The 27,255-nt window shown below is 42.4% G+C and overlaps 1 protein-coding gene across 4 annotated transcripts in view; it reads right to left on the bottom strand.

Annotated features, from left to right (window-relative positions):
* Positions 1–26,899, bottom strand: part of LOC135550692 (clathrin heavy chain 1-like) — a 49,170-nt gene extending 22,271 nt beyond the window's left edge. For all 4 annotated transcript variants that reach the window (XM_064981722.1, XM_064981720.1, XM_064981721.1 and 1 more), the window contains exons 1-6: positions 26,608–26,899; positions 10,363–10,570; positions 6,144–6,412; positions 5,375–5,536; positions 5,006–5,119; positions 1,559–1,732 (exon numbers count right to left, since the gene is read on the bottom strand). In XM_064981722.1, coding sequence (XP_064837794.1) covers positions 1,559–1,732; positions 5,006–5,119; positions 5,375–5,536; positions 6,144–6,412; positions 10,363–10,570; positions 26,608–26,649 — 969 coding nt within the window. In that variant the 5' untranslated portion in view covers positions 26,650–26,899. The remainder of the gene's footprint in view (positions 1–1,558; positions 1,733–5,005; positions 5,120–5,374; positions 5,537–6,143; positions 6,413–10,362; positions 10,571–26,607) is intronic.
* Positions 26,900–27,255: the final 356 nt, after the last annotated feature.

The following is a 27,255-nucleotide window of genomic DNA, read 5'->3' on the forward strand; positions in this document are numbered from 1 at the left end:
AGGGGCTGTGATTGGCTGACAGAGAGCCTCTCCTCCCAGCCAGTCAGCAGTAAGAGGATTGGTGCCTCCCACTCCACATCATGTCCTGCTGAAAGGGGTAGTGGCTTTTTTTCTCCCTCTTTCGCTCTAACTTTACTATTTTATCTCTCCAATTTATGAAGGGCAGCTTTGTGCAGCTTTTTGCAGGTATTCCTCCATCAAGGTCAGCCAGTGCCAGGCTGCAGACGCAGCATCTTGGACACGGACGGACGGCGCATGCTACACACAGAAGAGGAGACTGTGTGGGACTTGGAGAAGAAATGCACTGTAGGGACCTGCTTAACCAGCAGGCATCCCTATTACCAAAGCATTATGATCTTAAGACATTCCAATTCATTCCAACTAATGAGCAATCAAACTACACAAGACTACTATGTTGCTCCATTACAACTCCAGTTAGCTTGGCTACATCTTCAGCAGGGAAGCAAATTCATTCACTTATCAAACATTCCACTGACAAGAGGATTAGGCCTAAATATGTCCAATGCCATTCATTCACCTGAGCCCGAGTCAAGTGGAGGCTGTTACCCAACCACTGTACTGTTTAGAAGCCACACCCTGCCAGTGTCTCTATGCCATTATCTACACAAACCACAGCCAGTCTGTGCTCACTGCTCTATGGAAACCCCCAGTCAATGTCTAGTGCTGTGTGCTCCAGTTTGTGTCTCTCTCAGATCAACTTTCCCTCCTCCACTCAATAATGCATGGGGTCTGTGGCCTGGCTGGAACATTATTCATCAGCTAGATGGATCCCATTATCCTGCTGTAATACCTTCACAGTGGAGGGTGTGTGTGTGTGTGTGGGGGGGGGGGCTCTCTCGCTGGTTCACCAGTGACACCTTGGATTATTTATAATGAACGCACAGCTCCTGGCTTAGATTGAGCCCCCTGACAACAGCAGGCCGGGGGAATTGTTTATTTATCCTATTCACTCAGCGCCACTCGTCCACCTAGCATTTATCCCCATCCCTGTGTTGCTCATTAAAACATGATTAAATATGAAAGAGGGTGGAATGTGGTGATGATTGTCTTATTGGGTCTTAGATGCGGTGGTGGTGGGTGGCATGTTCCACGGTACCGCTTGAGTAATCAGCTCACGGTGGTGGATGTTTCTGGCATCCCCAGAGACTACATCATAGGCTGCATAATGTATGGAATGCAGAGCAGTATCAGCCCAGCAGTGGTACAGTAATGAGGACGAAACACACTGGGCTGGGTTACAGTGGAGCACATCAACAGAAATACGACTAGGGTTTCAACTCGCTGAATGGATTTTAATATATTAGGCTATATATTACATTATACACAGTAGAGGTGGTGGAAAATAATCTAATCATTATTGGAGGATGAGGTGAAGGTTCTCTTTACATTGTTCAACTCGAAACTCAAACATTGTGAATTCAATCGTTCAATCAGGCCATATTTCTATGCCAACTTATTTTTACCCCAGACCACTGGGGGTAGAGGTGTGGATAAAGGAGGTAGGTTTGGAATAGGGTGGGAGAGGTGGTATCTGTACCTGTCCTTTCCTGTTGACCCCAATGATGCCGGCAGTGGCTTCGTGAGGGGCCGTAACAAAGATGGTCTCTCCGCTGATCCTGTTCATGTAGATGCAGGTGCCAGTCTCCAGGTCATACAGGTGGATGTAGCCATATTTGGTGATGAGGAACACCACATCCTGCTTGGAGCTTATCTGAGAGGAAAAGGTGGAAAAACCAAATGTATAAAAAAGTAAAAGCCAAGTATTCTCCAAGGTTGAAAAGAAAGTCCTTCAAGGGCTGTACAGGTTATCATTCATTGATGAATGAAAGGATATATAGAGCTCCCCTCTTCCTGTGCGAATACATCCCTGTCCTAATCAACAGCCACCTCAAAACAAAATCGGTTGCATACACATTTTTAGATGTTATCGCAAAGTGAAGCGAAATTAATGTTTCTAGCCTCAACAGTCAAGTAATACAAAACAATACACAAGGTGACTCTACAAGGTGTCAAAAGCATTCCACAGGGATGCTGGCCCATGTTGACTCCAATGCTTCCCACAGTTGTGTCAAGTTGGCTGGATGTCCATTGGGTGGTGGACCAATCTTGATACACACAGGAAACCGTTCAGTGTGAAAAAGACAGCATTGTTCTTGACACAAACCGGTGCGCCTGGCATCTACTACCATACCCCGTTCAAAGGCACTCACATCTTCACATGGCCCATTCACCCTCCGAATGGCACACATACACATTTCTTGTCACAAGGCTTAAAAAACATTCTCTAACCGGTCTCCTCCCCTTCATCTACACTGACTGAAGTGGATTATCAATAAGGCATCATAGCATTCAACTGGATTCACCTGGTCAGTGCATGTCATTGATAGATGTTTGTACTCAGTGGATATACAGTGCATTCAACTATTTAGACCCATTCCCTTATTCCACATTTTATTACGTTTAAGCCTTATTCTAAAAGTGATTAAATAAACTCTTCAATCTACACACAATACCAAGGTGAAAAACAGGTTTAGACATTTTTGCAAATGTATTAAACAAAAACCATAAGTACCCTATTTACATAAGTATTCACACCCTTTGCTATGAGACTCGAAATTGAGCTCAGGTGCATCCTGTTACCATTGATCTTTGAGATGTTTCTCCAACATGATTAGAGTCCACCTGTGGTAAATTCAATTGATTGGGACACGATTTGGAAAGGCACACACCTGTCTATATAAAGGTCCCACAGTTGACAGTGCATGTCAGAGCAAAAACCAAGACATGACGTCGAAAGAATTGTTTGTAGAGCTCCAAGACCGGATTGCGTCAAGGCGCAGATCTGGTAGAGGGTATCAAAAAAAACGTCTGCAGCATTGAAGGTCCAAGAACAAAGTGGCCTCCATTCTTAAATGGAAGAAGTTTGGAACCAATACTCTTCCTAGATCTGGTCACCTGGCCAAGCTGAGCAATCAGGGGAGAAGGGCCTTGGTCAGGGAGGTAACCAAGAACCCAATAGACACTCTGGAAGAGCTCTAGAGTTCCTCTGTGGAGATGGGAGAACCTTCCAGAAGGAAACCATCTCTGTAGCACTCCACCAATCAGGCCTTTATGGTAGAGTGGCCAGACTAAGGCCACTCCTCAGTAAAAGGCACATGACAGCCCGCTTGGAATTTGCCAAAGGGCACCCGAAGGACTTTCAGAGCCATGAGAAACAAGATGCTCTATCTGATGAAACCAAGATTGAACTATTTGGCCTGAAAGCCAAGCGTCACGTCTGGAGGAAACCAGGCACCATCCCTGCATGGTGGTGGCAGCATCATGCTGTCGGAATGTTTTTCCGAGGCAGGGACTGGGAGACTAGTAAGGTTTGAGGGAAAGATGAACGGAGCAGATGAAAACCTGCTCCAGAGCACTGGACCTCAGACTGGGGCGAAGGCAGGTTCACCTTCCAACAGGACAACGACCCAAAGCACACAGCCAAGACAACACAGGAGTGGCTTCGGGACACATCTCCGAATGTTCTTGAGTGGCCCAGGCAGAGCCCGGATTTGAACCCGATTGAACATCTCTGGAGAGACCTGAAAATAGCTGTGCGGAGAAGAATAGGAGAAACTCCCCAAATACAGGCGTGCCAAGCTTGTAACGTCATACCCAAGAAGACTCGAGGCTGTAATCGCTGCCAAAGCTGCTTCAACAAGGTACTGAGTAGAGGCTGAATACTTATGTAAATGTGATATCCGCTAGTATTTTTTTTGTTTTTAAATGTCTTAACACCTGTTGTTTTTGCTATGTCATTATGGGGAATTGTGTGTAGATTGCTGAGGAATTGTTTTTATCAGAGTAGCCTAGTGGTTAGAGCGTTGGACTAGTAACTGGAAGGTTGCAAGTTCAAACACCCGAGCTGACAAGGAACAAATGTCGTTCTGCCCCTGAACAGGCAGTTAACCCACTGTTCCTAGGCCGTCATTGAAAATAAGAATTTGTTCTTAACTGACTTGCCTGGTTAAATAAAGGTAAAATAAAAAAATAAAAAAAATTGATGAATATTAGAATACGGCTGTAACGTAACAAAATGCGGAAAAAGTCAAGGGGTCTGAAAACTTTCCCATAGGCACTGTACATATGAAGTGGCTAAAACAGCATGGAAACATTATTAAAATGAGTGATCGATGACTATGTACATAGGGCAGCAGTCTCTAAGGTACAGGGTATATTACCGGGTGGTAGCCGGCTAGTAACAGTCACCAAAGTTCAGGGCAGGGTACTGAGCGGAGGCCAGCTAGTGGTGACTAACAGTCTCATGGCCTGGAGATAGAAGCTGTTTTTTAGTCTCTAGGTCCCAGCTTTGATGCACCTATACAGTCTTGGCCTTCTAGATGGTAGTGGGGTGTACATGCAGTGACTGAGGTCCATGATGATCTTCTTGGCCTTCCTGTGACACCAGTTGCTGTAAATGTCCTGGAGGGCAGGAAGTGTGCCCCCAATGATGCACTGGGCTGACCCCACCACCCTCTGGAGATCCCTGCGGTTGCAAACGGTGCAATTGTTGCACCAGACAGTGATACAGCCTGACAAGATACTCTCAATAGTGCATCTGTAGAGGGGTCAAGCCGAATTTCGTCAGCCTCCTGAGGTTGAAGTGGCACTTTTTGCACCTTCTTCACCACACTGTGTGTAAATGGACCATTTCAGGTCATCAGTGATGTACAGGCCCCTCTTCACTATGTGCAGTCAGAGTCACAATGTCAGGCTGCCCTGGTCTAACAGGGGCAAACAGTGAAAAGTAGTCCATGGTTCCTTACAGGCCATCACGAATGCCCTTTTCACAATATTGTGCCGAATCTGATATTTTTTCACATTCTCCTTTCTAGCATGCAATTATGGTGAATCCGTAACCAGGCCACTGCAGCACAGCTTGGCATGGCTCAGTAGTGTGAAATGGGTATAACAGTTATATGTACAGTACATAGCTATTATGTACCTGCATGGCCACTGGGAAGTCATTCTGAGCCTCTGGAGGGAAGAACACATCCACTGCTTTCTTTGGAAAAGGCTGGTTCCCTGTGGCTGGGGTGCCCACCTCAATGATGTGCAACTACATTAGAGAGGATCATTGAGAACAATGTCATTTACGGTCATCTACAAAGTGCATAGCCAACGGGCAAAACTGGTTGCAATGACGTCAATACAACCAGATTTCAACCACTTAGTGGTAATCTGGTTATAATTACGTTATTTAAAAACAGATTTGTCCGCTGAGTATTGTCAAGTGAAAACAATATAATATCTACCAACCACAATAGACTTTAACCTGCCAGCCTTTTCTCCCTCTTCTCCTCCCCTGTCCTACCTTTCCCCCAGCCTGTCCTCTCACAGCAAAGCAGAACAGTGTGGACTCCTCTGTGTTGCCCTCCATCTTGAACTGTGCAAAGCCTGCGGCGTGGCCCTCAATGGGCTGTGACACCTTCCTGTCCACAGAGTACAGCTGCATGGCTCCCACCACACGGTTTTGCTGCAGCAGAGAAAACACAAACACGTTAACTACAGAGCAACAGGGTATGCAATGTTCTGCTTGGCAGTCAGTCGATGGAGTTTGATGATGCATACTAAGGCCACGCCATGTGTGTGATCAGGGATATTCACTATCATGGAGGAGGTTTTGTTTTTGTATTTGGATCCCCATTAGCTGTTGCGAAAGCAGCAGCTACTCTTCCTGGGGTCCACACAAAACATGACAGAGGACATTAATAGACAACAGCTCAAGGCCAGACCTATGTAGACTGTGTGACAAGTATATGTAACAGTGCATACACACAATATCTAGGTCAAAAAGGGGACAGGCGTTGTGCAGTGACGTTTTGATAAGTCATCTTGTCTGAGAGATTTACATGGTTATCATTATATTTGGCTCTATTCTCAGATCCAAAAATGCTAACTAGCATCAAAGTAGACATCATGCAAAAGCACAAGTCCCTGCAAACAAGCTTGCTTTGTGGAGTGTGGTGTCAAAAAAAATCAGAGCATCTCTATCACCGACAGACCTCTTCCCCACATTTACAACCATAATATAGTGAGTGCGCTCGCATGAATATGCATGAGTGTGTGTTTAAGACAGTAACCTGTGCGGAGATGCCAATGAGCAGCAGCCATCTCTGCTTGGCGTCAGTGCGGTAGTTGATGATTTGACAGCCCGCCAGGCTGGAGTGCCGGTCAAAGACTTTGATTGGCTGGGAGTCCCCCTCCATGCTCCAATGGTAGACGGCATTGTCAGTCACAAGTGCCACTGTGTTCAGGGAGATCCACTTCCAGAAGGTGACGTCATCAGTCATGGTGTGGGCCTTCATCTTGCTCTTCATCTCAATGTTAAAGATCTGAAGGGTTTTGGCGGCTGAGAGGGGCAGAGGGAGGAGAGAGAGGGGCATCGCATGGGAGAACAAACCGTTGTGGCTAATCTGAGAGCTAAATCAACACACAAACACAGGTCAGAGTTATAGAGCCACACACACACCGGACTGAGGGAAAGGTAAAGTAAATACCAAATTCCACTTGAGTAACGAGAGTCAAGCTCGAAATGTTGGTAGTCATGGCTCAGAGAGCATCAGGCAAGGTCACCATGACTTACTAAAACACCAGTCAGAGTTTAAGAAAAGAAAAGCAAAATGTTTACAGAAAATCTTACATATCTGCATCAAGGTCAAATATAAGAAGAGGAGAGGACTAATTAATACTTATGGACAGTATTAAAGGGAGAGGAAAGATACAGTATGTTGCAGAATGTTTGGGGACTGGCAAATAAAACCACTTAAACTAATGGAGAAGAGGGGTTCTCAATAGTGATTAAGACTGCGCGTTGCTACACGTTATTTAATAGTGTTAATATATCAATGATAGGTTAGAAAAGGTTACTCACCTGTGTTTTGTTAGTTAGTTTTGGGTGAATAAACATTAACTAGGTAAGCTAAAGCCTTAAGAAGCATTCATGTATTTCCTGTTCATTTACCATATCGAAAGCTAATTGTAAATCACAAAAAGCAATTAACATCTAAAAGCTGCAGAATTATTTTTGCTGTGTTAGTGACAGCCGCTGATTCATAATCACAGCATCAGACCAGTTTGCAGTGGACCAATAATAGCGTCAGCAGCCAAATTTTAAAATTCAACAAGGTGAATTTTGATTGGAACAGATTAAGCAATTGAAAGTGTGCATGGTGAGAATCTGCACACACAGTGTGTATTCTGATGTTCCCATCCCATAGGGTGACTAAACCATCACATGACAGACTTAGCAAAGTGGTTGAGAGGGAGGGGAGGCCCTGTCTGAAAACATTAGGGAATAGGAAGAAGAGAAGGTAGCTAGCAATGCTACTATGCTAGTGCCCACTGCCCTGCGTTTCCCACTAGTTCTGTCCAACAGTAGCTACAACACAGATGATTGGGAATGACAAAAGTAATGATGGCCCTATTCAACATCTCTATACTCCTGGCCTGAAATGTACACTTACTACAGCCACTACCATCTGATAGGATAGTCTTACTGGACACGTACAGTGCATTATGAAAGTATTCAGAACCTTTAACTCCTTCCACATTTTGTTCAATTACAGCCTTATTCTAAAATGTTTTCCTCAATCTACACACACAATACCCCCATAACGACAAAAAAGGTTAAGAATTGTTTGCAAATGCATTACAAATGTAAAAAACATCTTATTTACAAAATTATTCAGACCCCTTTGCTATGGGACTCAATTGAGCTCAGATGCATCCGGTTTCCATTGATCATTCTTGAGATGTTCCTACAACTTGATTCGAGTCCACCTGTGGTAAATTCAATAGATTGGACATGATTTGGAAAGGCACACACCTGTCTATATAATGTCCCACAGGTGACAGTGCATGTCAGAGCAAAAACCAAGCCATGAGGTCAAAGGAATTGTCTGTAAAGCTCAGACAGGATTGCGTCAAGGCACAGATCTGGGGAAGGGCACCAAAATGTTTTTGCAGCATTGAAGGTCCCCAATAACACAGTGGCCTCCAACCTTAAATGGAAGAAGTGTAGAACCACCAAGACTCTTCCTAGAACTGTCTGCCCGGCCAAACTAAGCAATCAGGGGAGATTGGGCTTGGTCAAGGAGGTGACCAAGAACCCGATGGTCACTCTGACAGAGCTCCTCTAGAGATGGGAGAACCATCCAGAAGGACAACCATCTCTGCATCACTCCACCAATCAGGCCTTTATTGTAGAGTGGCCAGACAAAAGCCACTCCTCAGTAAAAGGCATGACAGCCCGCTTGGAGTTTGCCAAAAGACACCTAGACTCTCAGATCATGAAAAACAACTTTAGATTCTCTAACTCTTCTGCCTGAATGTCAAGCGTCATGTCTGGAGGAAACCTGTCACCATCCCTACGGTGAAGCATGATGGTGGCAGCATCATGCTGTTGGGATGTTTTTCAGCGGAAGGTACTGGGAGACTAGTCAGGATCGAGGGAAAGATGAACGGAGCAAAGTACAGAGAGATCCTTGATGAAGTCCTGAGCGTTCTGGAGCAGGTTCTCAGACAGTGGCAACGGTTCACCTTCCAACAGGACAACGACACTTAGCACACAGCCAAGACAACGCAGGAGTGGCTTCGGGACAAGTCTCAATGTCCTTGAGTGGCCCAGCCAGAGCCTGGACTTGAACCCGATCTAACATTTCTGGAAATAGCTGTGCAGAGACACTCCCCATCCAACCTGACAGAGCTTAAAAGGATCTGCATGGAAGAATGGGAGAAACTCCCCAAATACATGCGTGCCAAGCTTGTAGTGTCATACCCAAGAACACTGGAGGCTGTAATCACTGCCAAAGGTGCTTCAATAAACTACTGAGTACTTTGTAAATGTGATATTTTACTATTGAATCAATTTTAGAATAAGGCAGTAATGTAACAACATGTGGAATAAGTCAAAGGGTCTGAATACTTTCAGAAATGCACTGTGTATCATCTAATCAATAGTATAGGAGCAGAGCAACCATCAGAGTATGAACACTGATTCAACATCGCCCAGGGCACGTTCACTGCCTACAACTTTGGATCTAGCATGTGTTGGCTAGCTATGAAGGAATTCTAAACGTTTTAATAAAAGATTAAACATCCTGAGTAACCTAGCTCACGTCTATTTACTGCTTTACCTCAAACTTATGTGGTCTTGTTTCAGGATTAAATAACCGAAGCTTAGAGCAATGATAAATTACAAAGCTCTTATGACAACGATAGTGAAACCTGTAGGCAACCATGGGGTTGGCCAACATTACTCTTGAACACAGAGGAACTGGGGCAGGGAATCCAAATGGCACACAGCATAAATTTGTGTAAACAGAAATGTAGCTAAAATCATAATTTGACTATTTCCACCCCCAAAACAGATACTAAATCACTGGTACATCTAAGAAAATTATTGATGTAATGCCAACATTCAAGCTAGATGGTTGTGAAAGCCAAATCCTGTTTAGATGGCCTAATAGTTAGACAATAGCTGAAATATAATATGTATTTAAAAACATGTGTATGGATTTGTCCTGATTCCATAATAAAAATGTAAAATCAGTGTATTTTGCCAAATTGATGTTCATCTATATGCAGACAGGGTTTGGAAAATAGAGTACAATGGGACTGGCACAATGGGAATCAGTCTCCAGCTGGATGATAACATGGTGCTAACAGCTTGGTTATGCGTCTAATATGAAAGAAGAGACTGGTGTGGGTGTTTTCTATTTACCCTAATATCCAGATTTAAAAACAGGATTTAAAACTTGCACAACTCAGGTGTACTGAAATTTTAACTCACCGTCTGCGTACACATAAGAAAGCAGTAAACAAACAAAAAGAACAAACAAAACAGAGAAACAAAAACAAAACAAAAACAGACAAAGCAATTATGGCTGCTGAACAAGACCGTAAAAATCACACTTCTGTTGGGTCACAGGTCAGTAAACCGAATGTCTGGCAAGAGTCTGGCTGGGCCAATCAAAATGACTTTACAAAACTAAATATAAATAGCTGTATGTGGACTTCAGATGTTGACTACACTGAATGGATGTTGACAGAAATCTGCTGGCTACATTACAAACATGTAAAAACTGAATCATGAAGATAAGCAGGCCCATTAAGGGTTAAATGCTGCTATACTCCATCCATAAAAACATCAACACAACCTTAAGCGGATGGAATGTAAGCCTACGTATGATAACTCTTGTACGTACAAATAACTCCCTGCAGAGGTTAACCTCAAAGGGATTCTATCCTGGTTTAATGAAGGCTAAACGAAATTCAGGCTGTCAGTTCCAATTGGCGTACCTTTAAGTGCAATGACTTTGGAGGCAGGGTTCATGATGGCGCTGTCTGCAGAGATTGGTCTGCGGATGGGAGTGTTGGGGTCGGCCATGTCGATGATCACCACCTGCGCCTGCTCGCCCACCTTCTCCCGGATACAGATGAACTTATCAGACTCCATCGTCAGGGTGCTGAACCCGATGTTGGCTGGGTTAATGCCCAAGTTCTGGAGCTGAGAGAAGGGAGAGAGGAGAAAAGTTGGGTGCTATTTATCGTTCAATAACCTGGGAAGTAGAAGAAACCAGCTGAAACAGAAACACTGAGGGGCTCTAAAATAAGCAAATAAATAGCAATAAGGTCAACCCTTAGTAGGCCCCTCTCTCAAACTGCTATTATAGGAAGATCAACATTTTTATTGGACTTCACCATCAACTGGTGCCAGACAGAATGACAGGTGGGAAGAGAACATGGGAAAAGGGCAAATTCAATTAAAAAAAATACAACACACTGACACATTTGTCAATGGGTCATAACTTCTACATTTTGTAACTTAGTTACAAGAAGGTAATAAGGTTGACAAAACTGCAGGTTGTACAGTAGGCCTATCTGCACCATTAGATGGGATGAATGAAAGGCTATGGCTAAACTAGTGTTATGTCAGGGGTTTAACATCAGCTCAGGAGTGTGCTGCTGTGTGACTGACTGGTGATGTCATTGAGCTTGACACTGAGTAGCACTCCAGAAAGATGGACCAGAGCAGAGCTGCATGGTTTCTTGGACTGGGGGGCAGGACCCGGAGTAGGGAGGGGGGCTGGGAGGTGATCTTTGGTCAAAGTAAAACATAGCAAAGTGTGTAATGATCATGCTTTTTAATCAGCTTCTTGATATGCCACACCTGTCAGGTGGATGGATTATCTTGGTCAAGGAGAAATGCTCACTAACAGGGATGTAAACAAATTTGGGCACATAATTTGAGAGAAATAAGCTTTGCGTGAATGGAACATTTCTGGGATCTTTTATTTCATCTCATGAAACATGGGACCAACACTTTACATGCTGCGTTAATATTTTTGTTCAGTGTTGTAGCTCTTTTGAATCGTGGCCATCAAAACAGTTTAACACACGATTGCATTTAGAATTGTTTTGTTTCACTCCAGTACCAGCTTCGAGGCGCTCTCGTTTCACTCCAGTACCAGCTTCAATGTGCTCTCTCAGTCTATTCCACTCCTCAAACTAGGCTCTGCACACTGTGGGTGTGTAACAAATAAAATACACACGCGCCAATTTAATTCCACTAAGTTATGCAATGACAAGGCATTGTGGTGATGCTAACACACCCCATTTCTGGGACGCTTTAAATAGATGTTCCAGAAAGTTCCCGCAGGGGAACAGACTATACCACCGGAATTCAGTAGACTCCCTATCCTGTTCTGACCGGTTGTTGAACTCACAATGACAACACACAGAGACTGTATAGTCAACCTGCATGAGGAGGAACACAAGGGGTTAACCGGTGTTCCAATAAAGACCTGCGGGACGCTAGATTAACAGCACCACTCTGTCAGCCAGTCTGTCTGCCAGGCCTGGCTGGCACAGTACCTATAGACCAGCCACAAACTCATACTGACTCAAACCCTGACACAGCAACAACCTGCTGTCTGCAGGGAAGTGCTGCATACTGTGCCCATGGACCCATTTATCACTGAGAAGGGTCATGGTAACATTTGGTGGCACTGCGTTTCTGAGGATAAGTCGGACAGGTTTTTCCTCACCTCGTTTTACTTTCTCACCATATTCTAGTTGTGTAATGTGGGGCTGTACATGTGTTTACTGGACTAGGGCTGCCAGGCATAACGTGTCTGTGATTATAAGAGTAATAGCTAGACTACTACCTGCAGGTTTTTGTTTAGGCTGAGGCTCATTAATGATGCAGGCCTGGGAGCTCCTTCTCCCTCCACAGCTACTAGGGGCTGAGGGAGAATCCTCCACCCATCTATCGATCTATCTAGCTCCTCAGACTTGAAATGCAGCCAAAACTGAGTTTACTTTCAGATCACATTACATGACACTGAGGGGAGTTGAATTTAAACTGAAGATAAAAAACAGGGACTGCCCTCAAGACAGACACAGGGCTGAGCTACCATACCAGCTGCAGGAGAAGAGGTGGCAAGTGACAGGAATAGAGTCTGACAGAGAGAGGGGCAGGGGACAGGGTAGGGGGTGAAGAGTTTTAATTGCTGCCCCAAGCTTAAACACACTGCTACAGAACTATTCTGTACACAGCTGTTTGGCACAACCCCTCATGCCTCACCACATCTACTAAGACATTTCAACTAATATCAGATGGCATAGTCCTTAGTTTCTTTAAATAAATCTGTATTACACAAAGGCCAACCATTGAATTTGGGAATGTAAGCAGAAAGTATTTTATTCCTCCTCACAAAGCAAATCTTGGAGGACATGTCATTCCATACTGGAATTCCCCTAGATAATGCCCTTGATTCTATAAAAGTGCACATGAAGAAGCTCAAACAGGGAAACCTAATCTAGTCAAATCAAAACCAGTGGCCTGCTTTACAGGTTACTGGCCAAAATGCATAACATTTGATTTAAAAAAAAAATGTTTTAACTTGTTGATTGAATTAATGTAGCCTACTCAAACGATGTAGCCTAGGCCAGACAATTTGAAACACTTTGGCCCACTGCTAATCAGCTAACACAAACCACATTTCCAGGAAGGGCCTACATCTTTATCAATGGTGAGACACACCCTCCACAACCCCAACCGGCCAGCACCGCATTCTTTCACTCATGTGTAGCAGCCGAGGTGCTTTTCAATGACAGAGTGGTTATTCCTTTAAAAGTTGTGTCATACTGCATAACGGCTTGCGGAGTGCCGCAGAATTCTTAAGTTATTTAACTGTCAGCCATTGTTGCCATTAATGCTATTTAGTGCTCGTTTGACCACCAGAGGGCATCTTTGAGAAGCTAAGTTATTGAAATGACATGGAGCTGTAGGCCGAAGAGTCCTGCTTGCTGTAGCGGTTTAACTTTCCTATTGGCAAAGCATACAAGTCATCCATGTCTTTAAATACAGTCAATCATTTATTATAAAAAAGGGAGCCTTGAACAATTAAACAATGAATAGAACCGCAACATGTTGGCTAAAACGATTTAATTCAGGAATGCATTTGAAGGTATAATATTGGCTTTACTAGGAGACTTTAAGAGACCTTTTTTTGTTAAGACTATGGGATTTATGGTGTTTCTATTCCAAGAAAAATTCAAATGCATTTTACTCGGTACCCCCTGTATATAGCCTCGTTATTTTTAACATATTTATTTCACTTTAGTTTATTTGGTAAATATTTTCTTAACTCTTTCTTGAACTGCACTGTCGATTAAGGGCTTGTAAGTAAGCATTTCACAGTAAGATCTACACTTGTATTCAGCGCATGTGATGAATTGAAATGATTGATTTTGAAGAAAGAAAATGTAAACGCATGTTTATTAGGCTACTGTGCAGTGTCTTTTAATACAATGGACCTCCTACTTGATGTCCTTCTTGACAAGAGTATTGTCCTGCTAGTCCATCATGGGTGGATGGATTCTTTTGTATTCCAATGTATTGAATGAATGTATTCATTAGTGATTTGCCATTCTCAAAGTGAAAACATTGTTTGCAGAGTTCACAACCTGCTACACTTGTGAAAAACAAGTGTTTTAAAATGTTATTTTCAAAATGCCGCCAACTGTCCATCACTACTGTAAACCGACAACAGTAAGTCGCTCTGGATAAGAGCGTCTGCTAAATGACTTAAATGTAAATGTAAATGTATTATAAAAATAAATACACAGCATCTGCAGTGGTGCAAATATACTGTATTATTGAATTAGATTTTTTTGTAAACGTATATGTTTATTAGGCTACTGTGCAGTCTGACAAAAACCAACAGGACAATGTTTTCTGTAGCCTACATAGTAAAGTGCCTAATTCCTCACACAAGGGAGAGCAGGACATGACCAGACTTTCTAAAGTGACCTCAAGTACACATTAACTCGGTCTTTAACGCTTTTCAGGTTGCGTCGGTGACGGACAGAAACCTCTGAGACACCGTATTAATGAACACTCAGAGGTTCACGAGTAAGACACATGGGCCAGACGACGCTGGGTCAATTGTGCGTTGCCTCTCCCGGTCGCAGCCGGCTACGACACAGCCCGGGTCTGTAACGACACCTCACGCACTGCAGTGCCTTAGACCGCTGCGCCACTCGGGAGGCCATCTCAGCAAGGTTTTACCCATGGTCGTGGAGCTGGAAGCGCAACTCAAATTGAACTGAGATGTACAGTAGCTGAAAAAGACTTTCAAAATGCAGATGTTTATCAATATTTTATTAACAAAAGAATAAAAGATGTTGATGAACAAATACTGTACAGTATATGCTTTATCCATTTTGCGGTTGAATGAGGAAATGTAAAACTTTAGATTTAAGCATCGAATACATTGTAAGTTTGCCATTATTTGGCCATTAGGCTACACTTTACAAAAGGACTCAACTCTGACTGCAGCATTTATCAGTAGTCTAAACTGTGGTACAAATTGGGGAATTTGTCACACCTAGCCAAGCTATTTGACTATGCTTTTGTAAATAAATGGGGGTGTTTATGTTTCAGTCCTTCTTCAATATAAATCATTCATTCAGAAGGTTAAACCAATAGGTCTGCAGTAATTTAAAGTACCTGGTACATTTTCATTATGTTATAATAATCAATGCCTTGTGGGAATGTTAAAAAGTCCAAAAGTTACAGGAGGAGTTAGACATTTGGCTGTCAGAAGTATTAAAAATAAACCAATGTCAGCCTTTAAATGCTTTATTATCCAAATGTTGAAAGTGAGTGTGGGCGATGGAGAGAAAAAAAAGGTGCAGTTTGAAGCGGAGAGTCAGATCAGGTGAGCAGGTGGGTCTGGGCAGGTGTGAAGTAGTTGTTGTTTGTATATTTTGTATGGCCTAAAAATATCAAATAAAATCTTATAAAATAAGGAACAATGACAAGCTTGCAAGACATCTGATTATTCATTATGAACAGGATTTATTTAATTTACATTCTTCATTGTAACAACGTCACAAATAATTGAACACACATGAGCAGATTAACTTAGTCGTTAATAAATGTTTTGACCATCAAAAAATGTTGGTACTTATTTATTTTTGATCCAAAGCCACAAATGAGTGAGTCACTCAGCTTTATGCTGACAAATCCTCAGTTTTTCAGAAACTAACTTTCTATAGAGGGGCAATCACCCTTTCACACTGTGGTAAACAAAGACCGTTTGTTATTTACAATGATTTATTTTGGTTTTTAGAGGGAGAGAAACCAAAAGCCCACCGTGCCTATTTTTCCAAAATCGTCAGTCCATATGTCAAGTGTAATTCGGCATTGCATTTACCTAAGTTCTCTAACAATTCCAGGAACACCGCCAAAATCTGTTCTTGTTGTTGCCTGATGCAGGACTCTAGTGCCAGAGAAGAGACTCTCGGACTGAAACATTCACACCTCCATTTAATTTATGAAAAGATAGTCAACTTGTGCACCGTTTATACTACCGATAGAATGCTGATATATCTCCCCCTTGTGATAGTGTGGAGCAATGACAGAATGATGCAATTTACCACAATCTGTCACAAACCAGCTAAATTTTTAAAAGGAAGAACCACTGCACACAGAAATATAATAGCCTACAGTTATTCATTCATTATTCATTTAACAAAACCTGAGAAAAAAAATCCAACCAGGAAGTGGGAAATCTGAGATTTGTAGTTTAAGTCTGCCTATCCAATATAGAGTGTCTGTGGGGTTATATTGCACTTCAAGGCTTCCACTAGATGTCAAGTCTTTAGAACCGTGTTTGAGGCTTCTACTGTGAAGAGGGAGAGAATAAGAGCTATTTGAGTCAGCGGTCTGGCAGAATGCCATGAGCTCAGTCAGGCGCACAACCGTGAGAGCTAGCTGCGTTCCTTCTCATTTCTAAAGACAAAGGAATTGTCCAGTTGAAACATTGTTTTTAACATAAATCTTCAATAATCTAAAGGATTGATTCTATACATTGTTTGATATGTTTCTACGAACTGTAATATAACTTTGACTTTGTCTGAACTAATTGCTCACGCACTGTGCATTTGGATTACTGGGCTAAACACAAGCAAAAAGTAGGTATTTGGACATAAGTGATGAACTTTATCGAACAAAACAAACATTTATTGTGGAACGGAGATTCCTGGGAGTGCATTCCGACGAAGATCAAAGGTAAGTGAATATTTATAACACTATTTCTCAGTTGTGACACCTTCTTTGGAAAATGGCTGTATGTTTGACTTTTAATTATGAGATTTCTGTGGTTTTGAATTTGGCGCCCTGCAATTGCACTGGCTGCTGGTTAGGTGGGACGCTAGCGTCCCACATATCCCAGAGAAGTTAAAAGGGCTATTGGAGTTAATAAGCAGGATCTCTACTGTATCATTATTACAGAAGTGACCAAAAAAGAGAGAGCTAGCTACCCATCTAATTATATGGTCGCAATTCTATTACACAGATAGCTGTACACTCCAGTTTAGGGCGGCATTTAGTATAGCACTGATGACCTCACTGCAGCATAACCATCACTCATTGGCTGGAGGGATGCCCTGACCTTGCTGCTATTGGTTGGTGGAAGGAAACTCTGTAGGCAGTGCGTAAGAAGTAACGACCCACAACTGAATTGAACAGTAAACAATGGAGCTCTGCTGCAGAAGCAGCCCTACAGCCAAACACAATCCATCACTCAGGAAACACACTCGTTACATTTAGAGCTGCCTGGCCACTGTGGGTGACTCACACTACAAATGTTACTATCTCCCTAAAGATAAGCTTGGCCTTATCCAAGCCCAGAACAGAACACATACTACCACTACTTTTCAAGATATGCAAGGCCAATATTGAAGAGATCCCACTGATGACAGGACTATGATGTGGACAGAAATCCCTAAATGGGAGTGTCCTTCTGTCCTATAACAGTCATTCCACAATGGTCTAGACAGATTTACATGCTCTTCATCCTCCATGAGGTCCCTCTATGCTGGTGGCTGGAGGAAAAGCTTTTGATTCAACATGAAAACAGCCATAAAACAGGAACTTAAAGTCCAGCAGGCATGCCCACAGTGCACCCTCCATCTCCACTGCACAATGAATGTGTTACCCTGACTGTAACCAAAATAATTCAGCTCAGAGACAGATGTTGAACTTGAGCAAAATGATTTGTCTGTCCACAACGAATTTCCTTGGCTAACATGAGCACACACTAAGCAGGCACTAACATAGCCGCCCCACATAGGCATGCATGACATCACTGAGAAGGAATGCGTGAGAAACCAAGTCAAATTAACACCATACACACCAACATGGAGGAGGCTTGAAACTCACTAATTTAGTCATGAGGTTGTGTCCTCTGCCCTCACAGACCTGGTGTTGGGTTAACTACCCCATGGCAATAGCTGGACTGGTGGGTTTGGGCACATTTCAGCTCAAGGCCTTTTATTCCAGATGCTATTGAAACACTGCATTAACTTCTTGGATATAGGGGGCGCTATTTTAATTTTTTGGATGAAAAACGTTCCCGTTTTAAACAAGATATTTTGTCACGAAAAGATGCTCACCTATGCATATAATTGACAGCTTTGGAAAGAAAACACTGACGTTTCCAAAACTGCAAAGATATTGTCTGTGAGTGCCACAGAACTGATGTTACAGGCGAAACCCAGGTAAAAATCCAATCAGGAAGTGCCTCATTTTTTGAAACCGCCTCATGCCAATGACTCCTTATATGGCTGTGAAGGAGCTAGGAGTCAGCTTACGTGTTTCCCGGAGAAAACCTTGCGTAAAATACTGAGGTAGCCATTTTTTCCAATCGTTTATGAGAAACCAACTGCCTCCACGGATATATTATCGAATACATATGTTAAAAACATCTTGATGGATCCTAAACAACGTTTGCCGTGTTTCTGTCGATATTATGGAGCAAATTTTGAAAAAAGTTTGGCGTTATAGTTTAAGTATTTTCGGTTGATTTCTCAGCCAAGCAGGATGAACAAACGTGACATTTTTCACCTACAAAAATATTATTTTTGGAAAAAAGGAACATTTGTTATCTAACTGGGAGTCTCCTGAGTGAAAGCATCTGAAGTTCTTCAAAGGTAAATTATTTAATTTGGTTGCTTTTCTTATTTTTGTGAAAATGTTGCCAGCACAGCCTAGCATAGCATTATGCCATGCTAAACTTACACAAATACTTGTCTAGCGTTGGCTGTAACGCATATTTTGAAAATCTGAGATGACAGTGTTGTTAACAAAAGGCTAAGCTTGCGTTTCAATATATTTATTTCATTTGCGATTTTCATGAATAGGAAACGTTGCGTTATGGTAATGCGCCTGAGGCTATGACTACTCTCCCGGATACTGGATTACTCGTCGCTAGAGGTTAACTATGACATGTACACTGACAGCAGGGGAGCATGAGCAACACTTGACAGAAGAGAGATGTAAGAAAGGGAATGATTGTCAGCGCCAAGGCTGCCGCAAAGTGTTGCGCTTATTTATCTGGCGGGTGTCCTTGTCCGAGTTCACTTTGCCATGGCAGCACGATGAGAGAAAGAGGCGAGAGGGAACAGAGCGAGAAAGAGTGCGAGATTGGGGATACAAAAAAGAGGGATAAAAGAGGTTTACAGAGTGAAGGGTGGAGGGAGCATGATAGTCTCCCCTCCTAAAAGGAGTAATGAAATCAGCCAGGCAATTGACTCTGTGCTGTGGGAAGAAACAGACAGACTGCCACAAGGCCGCAGTGAGTCACTCCTCAGCCATCAGACCTCTCATCATCCATTACCACTACCTTTACAAAACCATGTCTCTCTTATCATTGTCAAAATCACATGAAAACCCCAAACTAGATCTTAAAATGGCACTACAGTGGAGTATGCTCTGCATACTTCTGTTACGTAACACTGGGAAGCAGACAGGAAATCTAGATGCAGCTCTATAATAGATTAGCAGCTCCTGGTTCCAGGTGCACTGGAGTGGCTGGATCAAATGGATACCCAATACACTACAGCCTCACTGGCAGAAAGTGGTTCAGTAGTGATGCACTGTGTGGAACGAATGACATTCCAAGGAAAGATGCAACTGTACTCTCTGTCCCTGGCTAGAATCAAAGCTTATGTTAAGATGAATAGGCTAAAATGCAAATCAGACACTTCCCTCGAACCCCATGTGAAGCGTTCTCAACCTGAGCAAGCCGCAGACCCCTGCATCCATCGGCTGATTTAACAAGAGGTTTGCTTTTCCTCTCTTCCTTCAAGGGAACAAGGGCACCTTGCTCAGCACAAAAGCCCCTGCGTCCTGCAGAGATTCAAGGAAGGGCAGAATGTGCTGAGGCTTGCAGGGGTCCAGCTCCAAACTGCTCTATTACTCCACAACAGGAAGCAGGAGCCCATTGTCTCACAGATTGACCACGGGTCGGGGGACATGTGACCAGCACCAACCCAGGGGTAAGGAAGACGGGTCCTCTGGTCTGACAGATATAAGGGAAGAGGGGAGGAAAAGGAGAGATAAAAAGATGAATTCAGAGTGTTGTCCAGCCACTGGTCAAGCTAGTTCTGCTGACTGAGGGTTGGTTTCCAGATAGTTTAGTGGCTTTTCCTTTTTGTAAAATGCTTTGCTGCTTTATTGTATGTTCAGGTGTCCTACCCTGAGGAATGTCAAGTGTTCAGCAAATCCATATCCTCACAAGCATGTCACGAGATATCAGCTGCTTACCAGGTGAGAGTTCAAAGTTCCCCACACAAACCTTTGAAGGTGAGGTTTTAAAGAATGCAGGCATAAAAAGTTTCTTAACACCTATTACGCACTAAACAGAGTTTAGTGGTGGGGTAAAATGTAATGTCTTCCATTTAAATGCCATTCGACAACAGTTATTGCTGTGGTAAAATAAATAGACTTTCAAGCAGTGAGCAGTCATGTAGGAGGAGAAATGTACAGTATGTGACCTTGAGTAGGTCATCTCATTTTCAGCTGAACTGGTTACATTGTTGTAACTAGTTCAAGCTGCATAAATAGAGAGAATGAGATGCATGTTCTGTTCTTTGCTAGCAGCCCTAGTAGGATAATACTAGACGACTACATGTAGGGTCACATCAAGCAGATAGATGTTCTTACAGATGCTCCCAGGACCATCTGCCATGTAATCAAAAACATTTTATCAAGAGACAACTAGCCATCTCTTGAATAAAGTGGGAAGGAATATAAAGATAGTGAGTGGCCTTATTGAAGTGAAACATTGCCGAGATATGATATTGATAAGCACTAAGATATTTATTGACATATCCAGTTTTTCCTCTCAATATAAACAAACATTTGGCACAGTGAGGAAACTTGACTCCTCACACCCTCTGTTACAGAATACTAATAGCAAGGGAAACCTTTGTCAACACAGGGCCAGGAACAATGTCTTCACTCAGTGAATAGGAGTCCAACATGCATTATGTTCAAGACACTAGCTCCAACTCCCAGGAAAACCAAGTGTGTGTGGTAAGTAAAAAAACAATGCCTGGAAAAACAGTCAGGGCCCTTGTACCTCAGAGAGAGGAAAAGTCCAGTTCTATACAGCCAGCTGTATAAATGGTTGATTTATAAAAATGCAAGCTACGCAAGTGGCCTCGGATGAGTGAGGACAGAGGACACCGTCAGAGGGAGAGCAAATAAAGTGGATGGGAGGCTTCAACGTATAGGCCCAGTGGTGCAGCTCACCATGAGGTTCCCTCAGCCTCTGGGGTCAGTCTGGGTGAACATAAGTGTGCTTTAAAGCAGATCGGACTGCTGCTGCTGGCTGAACAAATAGCGTTTATCTGGTGTAGGCCGTCTTTGTAAATAAGAATTTGTTCTTAACCGACTTGCCTTGTTAAATATAAAATAAAAAGTAATGGACCTGACTGAGTTTGGCTGGCTCAGTCTCTGTACTGTATTAGAACAGCAGTACTGGGCTGGATATGTGTGTGAGAACATCCATCGCCAGCCTACTGGAGCACCGTGATGTCACAGAAGCAGATACGAGAGGCGGACCTTAAAGGAGTCAGTGACTGACTCATATCATGTGGCCATACTGCACCAATTGGCTCAAAGTGAGGCCCTGGTAGTTTCCTGGGAGCTAGTTAGCTCTCCTGTGTGTATGGAACTGTATACCTACCGGCCCAGATACCTGACAGCCCAGCAGAGATTTATGAAGACACTCCAGAGGGAGTGTGGACATAAACCCAACAGGGAGGATGACAGATGATCTCAATAGAAAGGAAAGGGGGATACCTAGTCAGTTGTACAACTGAATACCTTCAACTGAAATGTGTCTTCCGCATTTAACCCAACCCCTCTGGATCAGAGAAGTGCGGGTGGCTGCCTTAAATCGACATCCACGTCTTCGGTGGCCGGAGAACAGTGGGTTAACATCTTCGATATAGGGGGCGCTCTTAATTTTTGGATAAAAAAACGTTCCCGTTTTAAACAAGATATTTTGTCACGAAAAGATGCTTGACTATGCATATAATTGACAGCTTTGGAAAGAAAACACTGACGTTTCCAAAACTGCAAAGATATTGTCTGTGAGTGCCACAGAACTGATGCTACAGGCAAAACCAAGATGAAATTTCAAACAGGAAATGGCCTAGATTTTTAAGGCGCTGTGTACCAATGTCTCCTTATATGGCTGTGAATGCGCCAGGAATGAGCCTACACTTTCTGTCGTTTCCCCAAGGTGTCTGCAGCATTGTGACGTATTTGTAGGCATATCATTGGAAGATTGACCATAAGAGACTACATTTACCAGGTGCCCGCTTGGTGTCCTCCGTCGAAATTATTGCGTAATCTCCAGCTGCGTGCATTTTACCATTTGCTTCAAAGGAGAAAGGCAACTGCCACGAATGATTTATCATCGAATAGATGTGAAAAACACCTTGAGGATTGATACTAAACAACGTTTATCATGTTTGTCAATATTATGGAGTTAATTTGGAAAAAAAGTTTGGCGTTGTAATGACTGAATTTTCTGGGTTTTTTCTTAGCCAAACGTGATGAACAAAACGGAGCGATTTCTCCTACACAAATAATATTTTTGGAAAAACTGAACATTTGCTAACTAACTGAGAGTCTCCTCATTGAAAACATCCAAAGTTCTTCAAAGGTAAATTATTTTATTTGAATGCTTTTCTTGTTTTTGTGAAAATGTTGCCTGCTGAATACTAGGCTAATGCTATGCAAGCTATCAATACTCTTACAAAAGTTTGTGTAGCTATGGTTGAAAAGCATATTTTGAAAATCTGAGATGACAGTGTTGTTAACAAAATGCTAAGCTTGTGAGTGAATATATTTCTTTCATTTCATTTGCGATTTTCATGAATAGTTGAGGCTATGATTACGCTCCCGGATTTGTATTTTTTAAATTTATTTTACCTTTATTTAACTAGGCAAGTCAGTTAAGAACAAATTCTTATTTTCAATGACGGCCTAAGAACAGTGGGTTAACTGCCTGTTCAGGGGCAGAACGACAGATTTGTACCTTGTCAACTCGGGAATTTGAACTTGCAACCTTTTGGTTACTTGTCCAACTCGCTAACCTCTAGGCTACCCTGCCGCCCCAAGATACGGGATTGCTCGACGCAAGAAGTTAACTGCCTCGCTCAGGGGGGAATAACAGATTTTTACCTTGTCAGCTCGAGGATTTGATCCAGAAACCTTTCGGTTACTGGCCCAACACTCTAACCACTAGCCTACCTGTCGCCCCATAGGCCTCTGCTTTGCATTTCATCATGTAAATGGGTGACCTACACCGAAGGTGCTTTAAAGCACACTTATGTTCACCCAGACTGACCCCAGAGGCTGAGGGAACCTCATGGTGAGCTGCACCACAGGGCCTATACGTTTAACCTTTGGGTCTTCATTTCCAATTACAGCACACCATGAATGGCCCAGTTGAAGGACAATGTGTGGGAAATATTCTGCATGATCCACTGCTCATACTTCGCTCTATACCATCCGTGAAACACGCATGAAACAGCATATGCAAGTAAAGCATTAGTGATGGCAGCTGGACTCCCCAGGGTATATATATCGGTCACATACAATGACGGACGTGCCAATGACACAGAAATCAGAGGATACTTATTACACTAAATTTGTGCGCTGTGGGCACTGTTAGGCAACAGAAACTAGTAAATAAATGCAATGCATAGTGAGAGTACAATATCCTTCTCTAGCTTTGCGATGAAAATGCTTTCATGTCTAGAATAACTTGACACAGCCTTAAAAAACGGGCGCATGCACCAGAGGTCAATGTGAATTCTACACACAGTGTTGGTAATTTCAGGCAAAATCTATAATTCATAGACGGAGTACTAGTATTAAGTCTCACTCAAGATGCAGGAGAAAGATGGTGAATGTGGTGCACAACACCCCTGCCGCACACCCTACAGCTACAAACTACAGTGCCAGCTTAGCTCAATCTCAATTCACAGAATAGCCAGTACATTATCTAAACAGTCCCACCTTCCTCTATCTTCTGAAACACCCACTCCTGCAATTAGAGACCCTTCAAGGGCATAACACTCACCATAAACTGTACATTATAATTCCACAAACTAAAGGCCTTTACAAGGGCTTGTCAACCTCAGACGTGATGTATGAATAACTAAAGCTATATTTAGATAAATTTGATTAGTCAACTTTATCTTCAGTACAGGTACATTAGTGATATGGAGTGCTATTAGGGCCGGGACGCTACCAATATCTTGATAAGTGTTAGTATCGTGGCAAAGAAAAACAAAACGGATTTAACTTCTTTAGGAAAACAGCCCCAAAGTTGGAAACAAACATGTTGTCATCCAGAGTCACAATTGATTGTATCATATTTTACATACAGCAGGTTTTTAAAGGACCAAAGAGTTTGGTCTGCTTTGTGTTTTCATTTTAGCCATGGGAAAAAAATCTAGCGATACTGGCATCATCCTGGCACTAAGGGCTATTGCTGTGAATGCACCGTGCAGCAGTAAAGGCTGGAGTGGATACTAGGTCTAGTGTTTGGGGACTATGCCTGCAGGGCTCATTTGTGTTATCACCATTCCCGTCTGTAGAAAAACAAAAAAGAGGATAGTCCAACAACATTGGCTCACAGTGACATCCCTTCACCTCTCTAACATCTGTGGTTAGCCATAATCCTCTGGAGAATATCCTATCATTTTACACTACAGATTGAAATACTGAGAAATTACAGTTGCGATTCCCCTCAGACACTATACAATATCCATGAGAAAAGAGAAGAGAAACTAGAATCAATGTAATAGCAAAAACAGCACTACTCCAGATGTAGAGGCAAAACTGCACAATTTAACAGCAAAAGTGAGTCTCAGTCACATGCAGCGCTTTGTCTAAGTATTGTAGTAAAGCTATTATTCTGACTGAAATAAATACTACATATTTCCACCTCTCCTAACGGTTTTGTTTATGAGTCATGCTTTAAAACAAAACAACTTTGCATTGTGTCGAGCAACACAATGTAAAACCAATTATTTTTCAGAAACCAAGATGTAGGCAGATCGCATGTCTTGTTCTGAATCTGAGGCTCCACAAAAAGACCAGAGACTGATTTATTCATTAGCTAGCTCACTTAGAGATCTTTCAAGCCAGCAGTCTTGACACAATACATGCACTCCAAGGAGCATAAATGTTTTCCACTTCCTCAACTTGACCTACTGTGAGTTTAATAGTCACCATGACGTGATGTAGCCAATGTCAGGCTAAGGTGTGGTCTTTCAAAACCACAAACACTCCCAGTCTCATATATTTTGCGTAATAGAGGAAGGTTTTTTCATTGGTCAGATGTAATTTTTGTAGCTTTTTAGTGCTTGAAGTAAATGTTTTGGGCTCTCGAGAGGTGCAGCAGTCTAAGGTACTGCATCTCAGTGCTTGAGACATCACTACAGAGACCCTGGTTCAAATCCAGGCTGTATCACAACCGGCCGTGATTGAGAGTCCCATAGAGGAGCACACAATTGCTCCAGCGTCGTCCGGGTTTGGCCTTCATTGTAAATAAGAATGTTCTTAATTGACTTTCCTAGTTAAATAAAGGTTAAAAAATAAATAAATTGTCCACTGAAAATAAACTACAGCCAAACTGCCCAAGAGTTTAAACTTATTTCATTAACAGAACAGTAATCAAACTTATCTGTGATGGAAAATCATTTAAAAAATCATTCATACAAAAGTACATGAAAAAGCCGTATCTAATTATGTGTGAAGATGTGTTATACACCTGCTGATGACATGCTTTATTTAACTAGGAAAGTCAATTAAGAATCATGAGGCAGGCAGCCCACTTAACCTGCATGAATGAAAGGATATTCATGATACTGTTAGGGAAGGAAGAATGAAACGTTGCCTATTCTTCAGTACTGACATTGAGGGAAATGACTCAGGCTTGGTGTTAACTAGTTAGCTCAGCCGGCGGTGTGAGGTCGACCTGCTTATTCAAAACTAAGGCAAGTACAGGTGTAAATGGAAATGTTACTCAACTCGCCATGATCATGATAGTTCTAATCTGTGACAGGAAGAATGTTAGCTAAACTAGCTACTATAGGTGGCTGGCTAACTTTAGCTTACTAATATTTGATCCGGGTTGAATGGTCATCACATTTAGATAGCTATAATTAACGACAGATGGTTTATTACTGAATTGGTATTAATGTATTTCCTTCATTTACCTAGCTAGCTACAACACATTCGTGAGCAGCTGGCTAGTAGATTTAGGCTAAGCTAACGTTAGCTGGTCTCATACTGGTTAGTTGGCAAACTATCTATATTGTAGCTAAAGTTAGCCAACTATAACAATAGGTTATTGGCCTACTAAACGACTTCGCCGTCCATACCAATGGGTAAGACAACTTGCTCGCTAGTTAGAAACTATATCTATATAGTTACTGTATCTAGTTAACTAATGTCATCCATCGTCAGCGTCCCACCGAGCTGGGCGACGATGTCATGATTAGCTAACTCAGCCAACATTATGTTGAGGTCATTTTCATTCAGAGATAAGCGATGCTTGTTACTCGTCGGCTATGTTAGTATCTTAATGAACAATGAATGAGGAAAGTAATACATTATCATTTTTCAGAAATATCACCATTCATTCAACATAACGTTACCTGCAGGTGCTCCTGAAAGCGAATAGGCAGGATCTGAGCCATGGCGGTTCCTTTGCTCTCCTCCCGATTCTCCTAATGCTAACACACTACGGCTGCTTCTCAGATCCTAGCCGGACAGCCAGGAAAAGGCTAGTTTAAAGTCCAATTGGTTAGACTTGTTGTCAATATACTGGTGATTGTAATTGTCCTTTTGCTGTTTACTTGCTTCCCCAGTGATGACGGTCTGATACCGCTGCACTGAACACACTGGACCTTCAATGGCGGTGGTGGAGGCTGCTCGGGAGAGAAACAATCCGGAAATGGCAGTGTACTTCAGTGGGGCGGACGAATACACATATTTATGTTTCAAAAAGTGTCATTTACAATCACGATTAGCATTTTATGTATAATATTCACAATTGAAAACTATTCACTTTTATACAATCCAAGAAAAATTACTAAAATGTAGTGCAAAGGGCGCATACAATTTGGGCGATTAAGGATGCATTGGTACTATTTCTTTGCGATTCGCCCTTTGATTTTTGCCACATCATTCGTCCTCGTGAATGAACGTCAGTTCCTACTTGCGTGCTACGGTTCCCAGTGGCGTAAAGTATTTAAGTAAAAATACTTTCAAGTTCTACTTAAATCGTTTTGGGAGGTATCTGT

This window comes from Oncorhynchus masou, chromosome 12, assembly GCF_036934945.1.
Source record: "Oncorhynchus masou masou isolate Uvic2021 chromosome 12, UVic_Omas_1.1, whole genome shotgun sequence".
In the NCBI taxonomy this organism is placed as follows: domain Eukaryota; kingdom Metazoa; phylum Chordata; class Actinopteri; order Salmoniformes; family Salmonidae; genus Oncorhynchus; species Oncorhynchus masou.